The sequence below is a fragment of the Biomphalaria glabrata genome, chromosome 10 (assembly GCF_947242115.1).
Source record: "Biomphalaria glabrata chromosome 10, xgBioGlab47.1, whole genome shotgun sequence".
Lineage (NCBI taxonomy): Eukaryota > Metazoa > Mollusca > Gastropoda > Planorbidae > Biomphalaria > Biomphalaria glabrata.
This window is the reverse complement of record NC_074720.1, coordinates 10,406,358-10,417,913: the sequence shown is the minus strand read 5'-3', so window position 1 is coordinate 10,417,913 and position 11,556 is coordinate 10,406,358. Positions and strand designations below refer to the sequence as shown.

General features: G+C 37.4%; 1 protein-coding gene across 1 annotated transcript in view; it reads left to right on the top strand.

Annotated features, from left to right (window-relative positions):
• The first annotated feature begins 3,781 nt into the window (after positions 1–3,781).
• Positions 3,782–11,556, top strand: part of LOC106074578 (uncharacterized) — a 32,091-nt gene continuing 24,316 nt past the window's right edge. The window contains exon 1 of the mRNA XM_013235374.2: positions 3,782–4,254. Within this exon, the coding sequence (XP_013090828.1) occupies positions 4,158–4,254 (97 nt within the window). The 5' untranslated portion in view covers positions 3,782–4,157. The remainder of the gene's footprint in view (positions 4,255–11,556) is intronic.

Sequence of the window (11,556 nt, the reverse complement as noted above, 5' to 3'; positions counted from 1 at the left end):
TGTGGATTCATTGCCGTAAGGAACATCATTACAAATAAAGAAACCGACTAGAAGTTTCTGCTGGTGGAGATTTGCTGTTGCTGCTGCCAAACATTGAGCAGGACCTAAATACTTTCTTAAAATTCTCAACATATACAAGCCATTATTTTTTTGTTTACAATTTTAGTGTTAGCCAAATTATAATCTCAATAAACACTGACTCCTTCAATAAACTTTTAAAAAAATTTTGTAACTTATATACTATGCATTTAATGTATCTTTTTCACTTAGGGGGTCCTTGAGCAAGTTTTGACTACATAAAGGGGTCACCGGTCAAAAAAATTTTGAAAATCTCTGATCTAGATAAACAAATATTTCTTTATATGTATTTTAGTAATTCAAAATATTGAATGAATTATTCAAATAGATTTAAACCAGAAATACTTTTATAATAGGAAACTACATTTAATATGGAAATTTATAGACTGTAATGTGAAGTCATCCACAAATGATTTAAAAAAAAAAACAATTTGTGTTCCATCTGTAAACGCATCAACAAAAACATGTATGTTTTTTCGAACCTTTGTACTGCTATAGCTAACAAAGACAGTTCCTTCCGAAAGAATCCCAATTTCAAGGACTTCGTTCGTGTACGTACATTTGTCTACAACAAGAGGACAATGGACAATCAAATGATCGTCAAGTTTGGACAGTTTCTGAACAATGTTAACCTTAACTGTTGTGTAAACCGGGAACTTGCGTTTTTGTCTTATGTGTTGTTGGCAGTGTAATCTCATCTACTGAATTAAAAGTAGCCACTTTAAATCAGACATGCTTCCGGTAAAGCAGATATTGTGAAACATTTAATTATGACGACTGCGCCCTCAGAAGTCCTCGTCACTTTGTTGTGTTGTCTTTTGTGTTGTGTTTAAGACAGTACGTAGAGCATCTGAAAAAAGAAATGAAACACCTAAAAACATTTATTTTCATTTCAGCCATTCGTTGTCGAAACCTTTTTTCAGAAGTTGATGTTACTTATAGCTAGAAATGCAGTATATATATAGATGATGACTACTCTACCATTTGTTATGCAGGCTACCACTAGGCTGCTTATGAGACCAATACGCTTCTCTGTCTAGACATTCTGGAGATTCTAGCAGACCTCTCTCGACGTCTTCTGGAGGAGACCGTCTGTCACGTTTTATTAACGAAACACATTATCACCAAATTAGAATATCTACTTTGATATTTAAATGTAATATCAAAAATCGTACTTGATTCGATTTAATGTATATTTTTTCTGTGTTGAAAAATGGCTCTGGTATTTGCCCTTCTGCTTCTATCGAATGGACCTTGAAAGCCCACTGAGGATATCACAAACTGAAATCGTTCTCTGACATAGTTCTACTGACATTGATCTTCTGACATTGTTCTTCTGACATTGTTCTTCTGACATTGCTCTACTGACATCGTTCTTCTGACATCGTTCTTCTGACATTGTTTTTCTGACATCGTTCTTCTGACATTGATCTTCTGAAATAACTCTTCTGATAGGAAAAATGTTCTAATAGAATAAGCTCGGACGTTGTTTGTGGTAGCCGCCTTGTAAGTATCAAGTTGATAGATCTAGACATCGGCTTTTGTTTACATACACAAACAAGAAACTAAACAAAAGTAGGCGTGGTCTATTGATTAATTCACTTGGTCACAAGCTACTTGCGCAGTGGCTTCAAAAAATGAAAAATGTATCCATTAGTAGGACCTACATAGATCTAGGTACAGAAGTTTTTTTTTTAATCTAAAGATTATAAGTCCCTTATATCTCCGACTGGGGTTCCCGCCTGGTGCTTTGACCACCAACCAGCTTTGTGCAAGTGTTGCGATTCTGAGTAAGTCTCTCCAAACTACCCACACTTGCATTGTATCCGCATCCCAATCTGGCGCCAAGTATTTCTGTGGAGTCGCCTCTTCCTCTTTTCTTGGGGTTTCCAGGGGAGCGTTTGTCTTGTGATGCTGGATACAGGATTTTGACGTGAGTGGCTATAATCCATCGCTATTGGTATAACCTGCCCACAGGCTGCGACGTCGTAGGTCAGTGTTTAGGTCTTTTAAAACGATTGGTCTCGTGTGTAGCCATTCTCTAATGTTATCTGGTCAAAGGAGAAATTAGTTTAAAGAGAAAGATATCATAAACAAAAGGTAGCTTCTTTCATTCTTACTAACTAGGAAGCTCAGAGCTGGTTTAACATGAAGGTAGCTTCTTTTATTCTTACTAACTAGGAAGCTCAGAGCTGGTTTAACATGCAGGTAGCTTCTTTAATTCTTACTAACTAGGAAGCTCAGAGCTGGATTAACATGCAGGTAGCTTCTTTAATTCTTACTAACTAGGAAGCTCAGAGCTGGATTAACATGCAGGTACCTTCTTTAATTCTTACTAACTAGGAAGTTCAGAGCTGGTTTAACATAAAGGTAGCTTCTTTAATTCTTACTAACTAGGAAGCTCAGAGCTGGTTTAACATGAAGGTAGCGTCTTTAATTCTTACTAACTAGGAAGCTCAGAGCTGGTTTAACATGAAGGTAGCTTCTTTAATTCTTACTAACTAGAAAGCTCAGAGCTGGTTCTGGTTTAACATGCAAAGACATGGAGGTCGAAAAGAGGAAAGCGCAACAGGGGCGCCCTCGTATAACTTGGCATTGGCGCCGCATCTCCATGGAGAAAAAAAAAGGCTGCAGACATATCTATATGCAGACAGCTTGCCACCCAATGCGGATGCAAGTGTAGGTCAGCACTGGTTGCCCAATGCCTTCCCCTTCTTCTTGTCATGATCTAAGAAAAGCAAGATGTCATTCATTGATCTTCTAATTGATGGTGGACCAATCTCTCATGGCCTTGTGTCATTCTCTTTGGTCAAATGTTTTAACCGTTGACTTCTGCAAAATGGGGTATACTGGTAATAGCTAATACACTGGTAATAGATAATACTAAACACAGCCTATTAAATCTTAAAAACATTTGTACAACTATGTCCTACCGAATGCATTTTTTTTTAAAGCTGCCTTTAAGGTTGGTGAGTTTAATAACCGCTCAAACTCCGAGGCGGGCTCTTGTTAGGGAGATTATTTTGTAACTGTCAGCCCATCAACAACACATGCTGACACAAATGTTTTTAATTGGAGATTTTCATGAAAAACAAAATGTTTAGAGAGCTAAACTTTTACATCAGTTTTGACAACGAAATGAAACAAAAAGGATTGCGCTATAATTTTAACAAAATCTCAATGCGTAGCAGTTGATATTGTATTAAATCGCTAGTTAGTTGCCCACTACTTTTACATTAAGCCATAGAAGGAAAGTCTAATGCTTCTATTCCATTAGAATGACTTTGTGACACAAACAGATGAGCTTAGAACATTGGATTTGGCAGTTTTAAAAAGTGCACATAAACGTATCCTACACCTGTAAACAAAACACCTAGCATAGCGACACGCTCTTTAGTTTGCACACCGGATATACCAAAGTTTAACAATCTCCAGTCAGTGAAAATAATGTTTATTTCTTATGGAACTGACCAATATGGAACGATCTAACGTTTGTTTTTTTCGGTTCTGCAAAATTTTCAACGGCACAAGTTTTACAAATATGCTAATGTTTGATTGACAGGGGCCTTAATAACGCCTGCCCACATTCTTCTTTTGAATATATAAACTAACTGAATGGTGTATTGATTCACTGCGAAGGGAGAGAAGCCCCCCTTTCCCCCAAGTCCCCTTTATATAGTCTCGGGAGTAGCTTCAAAGCTTTTTATGTGAGAGTCCAGTCCCTTGGCGTAGTCTTTGCCTTTATATATTGAATACATCACCGTAGGTATATCATATATAAGGGAAGTGCACGCGAGCTACGCGTGCGCGCCTTTTTTTCTGAGCGCTTGTCGTCTGCTGTGAGCGGCTGATAAAGACATCAACTAAACAAGATAGAAGTTCACTGTCAGCCCGCCAGACGGTGCAGACGTCAACAGAAGAGGACGAAGGCGACGTTGACTACAACATCTCCCACAACGACAAAGACAGCCCTAGGCTCGGCCACGGCCAGGAAACGGAGGAAAAAAGTATCGGGGGCTGAGGTTGCTGGCCATAGGAACGGCTACTGGACGCCTGACGCCCGACGCGACTCTCACAAAATGACAAGATGGTTGACCACAATTTTAGTTGTTGGATACATGTTGCCTGTGGTCAGTTCTCAAGGAAGCGCTGGACATTTGGTCTATTCAGCTGAACGTAAGTTGGAATTTTACCTTTGGTCTGATTATGTCAAGCCTTTTTAACCCGTGGGCCGAATAAATGTGAACAGAGGTGTCACGGGCACCATTCTTTAGTTCCGAGGCGTCATGAAGAGCTGTAAGCAGAAGTGCTGACAGGCCAGATGGCAACGCGTAAAGGGCCGGATAGGGAAAGCGGGTCGTAGTTTGTGCATCACTTGATTAGGACACCTCCAAAAAAATGTCTCAAAATTCAGGAAAATCTCACTTTGACATTTCCAAGCACTTTCTACTGTTTTACAAAAGTTTCAGAAATACATAATATTAAAAGACTTTTTAAAAAGAAAATTTTATATTGTAAATAAATGAATGTATAATTATGTTTATGAAATGTAAACTAACGGGAAACTTTCAGGAAGAAATATGAACATAAGTTATGTGTACTTAATTTTGGTCAAGTCTTAATTATCGATCCAGAACTAAAAATTTGTGCAAAAGTGGAAAACTTGTAGATATGTAGGGCTAGTCTTGCCCTGTTTGAAATATTAAAAAATTGTAAATCTATAATATTTGTCAATATCTTTTTACCCATAATTTTAACGTTCAATATCCTAAAAAAAAACAACACATTTACCACAGAGGAAACTATAACAGAAAATGTATATAAAATTGTACAAATAGATTAAACTAGTTTAAGCTGGGCAAACTTTGTAACTGTGGACATCCTAAAAATGTATGCAGAAAAAATATATATTAAAAATTTTGTCGGATATCAAGGTAATGGGGAAAATGTTGATATAAACTTAGATCTATAGAAAATGTTTGGAGGCGTAACTTTGCTTTGTTGAACTGTGAATTGAAACACTGATATTATATAAGGTCTGATTATCTAAGTAAGGTCTGAGTATCTAAGTAAGGTCTGATTATCTAAGTAAAGTCTGAGTATCTAAGTAAGGTCTGATTATCTAAGTAAAGTCTGAGTATCTAAGTAAGGTCTGTTTATTTCAAACATGACATAGCTTAAGTTCTCAGAGTTTATGGGTTTCTTTACTCATAAAAGAAAGAAACAAAATAGATACATGTGATAAGACTAATGAGTGCCTCCTTGGTTGAAGTGTATGCGCTTTGGACTGTGGTCTAATTGTCCCGAGTTCAAAAACACTTGACGTCTTCCCCTTGCATCTTGCAGGACGTTTAGGCTAGGACGTAGTCATCTTCATCTCTGAACTAACTTCAGATAAAAATACAAGTAATAACCAATACGCGCATGGGCGTAGCCAGGGGGGGGTTCTTGGGGTTCAACCCCCCCCCCCGAAATGAAATCCCCCTCCCCGCAGGGGGGGGGGACGGAATTAAGTGACTGATTTTTGCTTTCATTTTATTTATTTTAGGTGAGATTTTAATACTAAATCATCACTTACCACAGCACAGCCGAGGCAGTTTTGAGTTAAAAACCCTCTACCAGGGGGTTTTGAGTTTAAATCCCCCTACCAGGGGGTTTTGAGATTTAAAAAAAACCCTATCAGGGGGTTTTGAGATACAAATCCCTCTACCAGGGGGCTTTGAGTTTAAAAACCCCTACAGGGGGTTTTGAATTTTAAACCCCCTACCAGAGGTTTTTGCAGTTAAATCCCCCTCTTCTATAAAACAAAACAAAAAAAATGCAAACAACAATCCCCAAATTCCAACAGCACAGTTGAGGAAGATTTTGATTTTAAAACCCCATCCAAAATTTACGATAACCCCATCTCCAATATAAAAAAAAAAGCAAATTACACACTCAAAATTCTATGAGCGTAGCCAAAGGGGTTTTGAGTTTAACCCCCCTCCCCCTTCCAGTTGGGGTTTGAAGCTAAAAAGTACCTCTTCAATATAAAAAAAAAAGCAAATTACACACTATAAAATCTATGAGCGTAGCCAAAGGGGGTTTTGAGTTTAAATCCCCCTCCTCCAGATGGCTTTTTCTTTAAAGTTTAAAACCCCTCCAGATGGTTTTGAGTTTAAAATTCCCCTACAGAGCGTTTAGAGTTGAAAACCTCTCTCTTCAATATTATTTTAAAGCAAACTATAGTCACCAAATTCTATGATCGTAGCTAAGTGGGGTTTTGAATTAAAAACAAAATTTAAAAAAAATCCAGAGATTTCTTAGTTTAAAACCCCTCAACAGATGATTTGACGAAAAAACTTTCCTTATCGATATAAAATCTAAAGCGAAATACAGGCATGTAATTCCAAGAGCGTAGTCAAGAAAGGTTACAAATTTCTACCAGTGGCTTGGGCTCCATTAATAAGGTGTGAATAGTCTTCTGCCGAAATTGAAAATCATTAAATGCGTCTCAACAAAGATGGCTAAGACAGATTTTAGGAGTCAGTCATAGAGATCGGGTCTAAATCAAAGAAATCATATGCCGAACTGGGAGTCGAATCCTTAGTAAGGTTGTGACAGAGCGTCGCATGAGGTTTTGCGGGACATGTTTTCCGACAAAATGAATTACGCAAAATAAGAGTTGCGGAAACAGCTAGCCGGAAAATGCGCCCAACGGCGCGAGAGGGTCTAAGTCAGTAAGAATAGCACATTAGGTTTTTGAAATAAAACTTTTTAATAGCAAGATAATGCACTGTAGATACCTCAGAATATGCATTTTGTTGGCTTTCAATACCAGAAATAGTGCTAGGCGGTGGGGCTTCGCCCCGCGCTGGGGGAGCGCTGCGAACTCCCCCAGACCCCCTTGCTAGCAAGGGCGGGGAGTCTACAATAAACAATAAACGTCTTCCGAAAGGGTCAGAATGTAATAAAGATTAATTATGTACACACACACACACACATATATATATATATATATATAATTCTTTTTCGCGCGGGGGTGGGGGAGGTCGTTCCCCCCCCCAAACCCTCCCCGAAAAAAAATCCTGGCTACGCCCATGAATACGCGTATAACAGAAACATTATATATGGTTCCTACTTGTAATGACAAATATTAGGACAACAACACACAACATACATTTAACGTCAATGAATAAAAGAATCATAAAGATTTAATAAAGAACCGCACATAGATCTATACACATCATGAAGCACATTTACACGTCATAGTTTAAAAAAACAACAACAGACACATCGATTTGACCTATATACCATCTCTTCTATTTTTTTAAAATATTTATATTAATTATACTTCCACTGGATATTTTTTATAAAGTCACCGAGTTGGGTTTTAATTGATACACGATGAATCGATAATTAGGCTGTGAATCTTACGTGTCCATATTACTATCAGCTATATTATTTCATTTCGATATGCCGAACATGAATTGTGGGATACAATCATTTACATTGAGGCAACATCTGTAATTATGCTATAAAAATAATAGTACACTATTCGAGTCACAAATAAGCCTATTTCTGTATTTCTGTCTATATTTATGTTTATATTTTCTTTTCATAATGACCTAACGTTAGTTCTCAGTCAGTATTTTAACTTCTTTATATTCATAGTGTTTTGTTTTTATAAACAACTTTCATTTCGATATAATTAGGGCCATTTTAATGAAGATAAAGGAAAGAACATAATCACATCCTGTTCTAATAATGAATAAATATGCCATGTAGCATCTAATAATTGTAGATGAACTAAGGCACCAAGGTTATTGAGACAAGAGGGTAAAGAATATATAGCGAAATATAGACAAGTCCCGAGGAGGACTCAAACGACTGACACCGACAAGGCACCGTCGCCTTTGGGGCCCCATAAATTCTATATCAACCGTTTTTTTCCATTCCTTTCTGTCTTTTTGCCTTGAATAGAATCACTTTCAATGACAGGCCCGTCCATTTTTTGTCTAGCCGTCATTTCCCTCTTCTTCTTTTTTCTGGTACTGTTCCCTGAAGGAAGGTCTTTGCGAGCCCTGAGGACCTTGTGACATCGCTAAAAAGTTTTAGTTTGAGTTCTTTGACAGTGGTCAGCAGGTTATCGTGGGGTCCAAATGCCGTTGTGATCCTGTTTCGAATCTCCGCACTTGTGAAACCGTCTTTGTAGGTGATACCTAAGATACTTCTATAGCATCTCACTACCTCTGCGAATCTTGCTAGTCTATCTATGAAAAGAAACAAGTGTCAAACAATACAACCTTGTCTTCGAGCCTGGAGATCATTGACAGTTCTGCATTTTGTATTCTATAACTACAATAATAAGAGAATTTCACAGCTGAAGCTTATCGGGGTTTCCCAATTACATTTTTTTTTTCATTTCGTCTTTTAATGATTGACATAAAACCCCCTTCGACATTTACAGTTGATATTGAACGGAATGACCTTTAGTAAGTTAGTGTTAAAAATGATATATTTTTATACGTAAGGCCTATGTTAATGTTTTTTTTTCAATTTCAAAACTAATTTGATTATGCACGCTATTCCATCCGTCAAACACACACACACACACACACACACACACACACACACACACACAGAGAGAGAGAGAGCTTGGAAACACTATAGTACAAAAGTTTTTTGGATATTTTAGTCTATGGTGGCTAAACTTTTAATTAGCTAGCTCTTTTTGTTCTATCCGGTGTGCAGACTATAGAAAGTTTTGATGGGGGGGGGGGGGAGTGCCACTCTTATAAAACCACACGAATCTATAGAATTAATAAGAAAAGCTACACCAACAGACATAGATGGCCGCATGATCTTATGGTCAGTCGTCTCGATGGGCCGGGTCAATGAACCATGTCTATTCCGCTGGAGTTTTGGGCTATATTGTAAACAAAAAGTAGTAAAGTTCCCTTTTCAGACCATGTGGTCTATAGGGCAGATGATCTTAAGGTCATCTATTCCTTTGGCAAATGGTTAACGAGCAGGGTGTCATATGGCCAGCACAACCAGCAACCACCTTTACGTTTCCTAAAGTCAGGTACCCATTAGAGTTGGGTGGTCTCAGGGGCAGGGCCGGTCCTGCAGATTAAGGGGCCCTATGCGAAACGGATAGCGCGGGGCCTAGTCTGGGTAGGGATATGGATAAATAAGTGCAAATTTTAAGATTTTTTGTTAGAAAATAAATACATCTTAGCATTTTATTTATACTTTACTAAGCACAAAATCACGGTCAAATTAACTTGATGAGCCATCTACAATTGAAGGTAGTTTTCCAAAAAAAGCCGATAAACATTCAGATCTGTCTTTTAGATTTACTATCGACTCGCAAAATATCGCTTTTGATTTCTTTAAGAGATCGAGATAGATTTAAATCTATATTTATATGCCACTGACTATTAATTAAAGTAAATGAAGTATTGGAACTTCCTGTTTGGGTTTAAATTCGCCTTATTATTTTTATTAAATGAAAGCTGACAATGCCGTTTTTTTTTATCGCGAGTAGCATTGGCGTTTTCCATATTGAATGACACCCCAAAATGACAATTTTGTCTATTTTTCAGGACATTTTTATGACTTTTTTCGTATACTTTGCAATTTCGGGGAGATTTCCAGGAACTCCTGGAAAATCAGGAGGCCGCGGAAACGCTGTTAAGCTAAAATGGTTAGCGCGGGGCCTATGGAAGTGCGGGGCCCACTGCGGCCGCATAAGCTGCAGTGCCCTAAGGCCGGTCCTGCTCAGGGGTGCCCTAAAAATGCCGAATTAAAAAAAAAATAGAACATCCGTAAATAATGTTCAGGTATAAGATGGACAAGAATAAATTGAAATGCTTTGGGATGGAAGAAATTAACAGGTTAAAGAAATAGTTTAGATCAGTGTTTCCCAAACTGTGTTCCGCGGAACCCCAGCTTTCCGCGAGGCCTGAACAAGTGTTCCATGAACTACTGGAATAAATTAACTAGTAGGTCTGATTGATGACTAGGGTACTGACCTTGACCCTAACAGCTGTCAGAGGACTAGGCAACTAAAACGTTTACTCTCAGCCCACTAAGCGTTTCACTTGTTCCTTTTTTTTTCCCTATAAATTAAGTAAAGGCAAAATTCAAGCAAAATATTTCCCAGGTTTCAGACGTTTTTTTTTTTTATCTCTTTTGCACCTTGTCTCTATGGAAACAAAAGATTCTCTTGACTTGGAAGTTTTAAGCGTCTCTTCGTAAGAATCTTATTGACTACTTGCCCAGAACAATCGTAACAATCGAAACCATTATGGTCGATATTGGAGACACTGTGACAGTTCGAAGCGTATAGGCTTACCACTTTAGCACGGTCACGAGATTGCTACCAACAGGAGCATTTACTCTTGATTTCATCGTGTTTAAAAAAATACATGTATGTTCAAACAAATCAAAAAATATTGTGTATTTTAACAATTTCTAATTCCTGTAATTCTTTCACAGTTGACAAAGTGCAACCGTGGCACTTTTGATTGTTAGCATCAGTAATCGGACTATCTAATATCTTCTTCTATGTCACCATATGAAATTTACTATAAGTTTCTTTTATAAGACTACCTTTTATGTAACTACTTGTCCGCCTATACGCTAAAAATTTATACGAAATTTAACAGTCTCCACCGAGAGCTACAAATATCTCCCCTACAAAATATGTACTCGTGTCAGAGGTAGATTGTGTATTACACCTACGTATGGCAAAAGTTTCTATTTCAATATAATTTTGTTAAAGTATGTTTTATAATAGGTAGACTTCCTTTAGTTACCTCAAGCTTTTTTGAGATCTATAATACTCTAATATTTAGGCATACTGATTTATTTCATCAAATTTATACTGATCTATAAAATAAATAAATTATAGCTTTTATATAGCGCTACTTTCATGTTTATTGCATGCTCAGAAGGCTATGGTGATATGATCCAATCTCATTTGTGGACTAGTGGGGGGAGGGAGTATCTGGGAGAAGGTTTTCCATGCTGCCTTTAGGCACTCAGTAAACACAACTCTGCCTGCTTCATAGGTAGCCAAGCCAAGTTCAAGACCACGCTTCCCTATAGAACAACATATGTTTTATTTTATTTTTTTAAAGCAAACATGCGTCTAATACAATTAGTTATAATTGAAAATAAATTAGGGAAATTCAAAATGGCTATTAAGTAACTTTCCAGTCCGTTGATTAGTGAACTGTGAAAACAACAAACACATTTCACTTTTGTTTTCTCCAAGAATGTTTGTGTGATGACATTTGGCGGTGTTGCATTAGATCCTCGTCTGTTAGGATTGTTCATAAGGGAACATTCGGATATAATATATAATTTGTTACAATTTGTTACAAGGGGGTATGGGGGGGGGTAGTCTGAAGATTTGTTGCGTAACAAAGTAAAAATATTTAAATGAAATAAAACTTTTTTACATTAGTTTGTCATTTTCACTCTCGT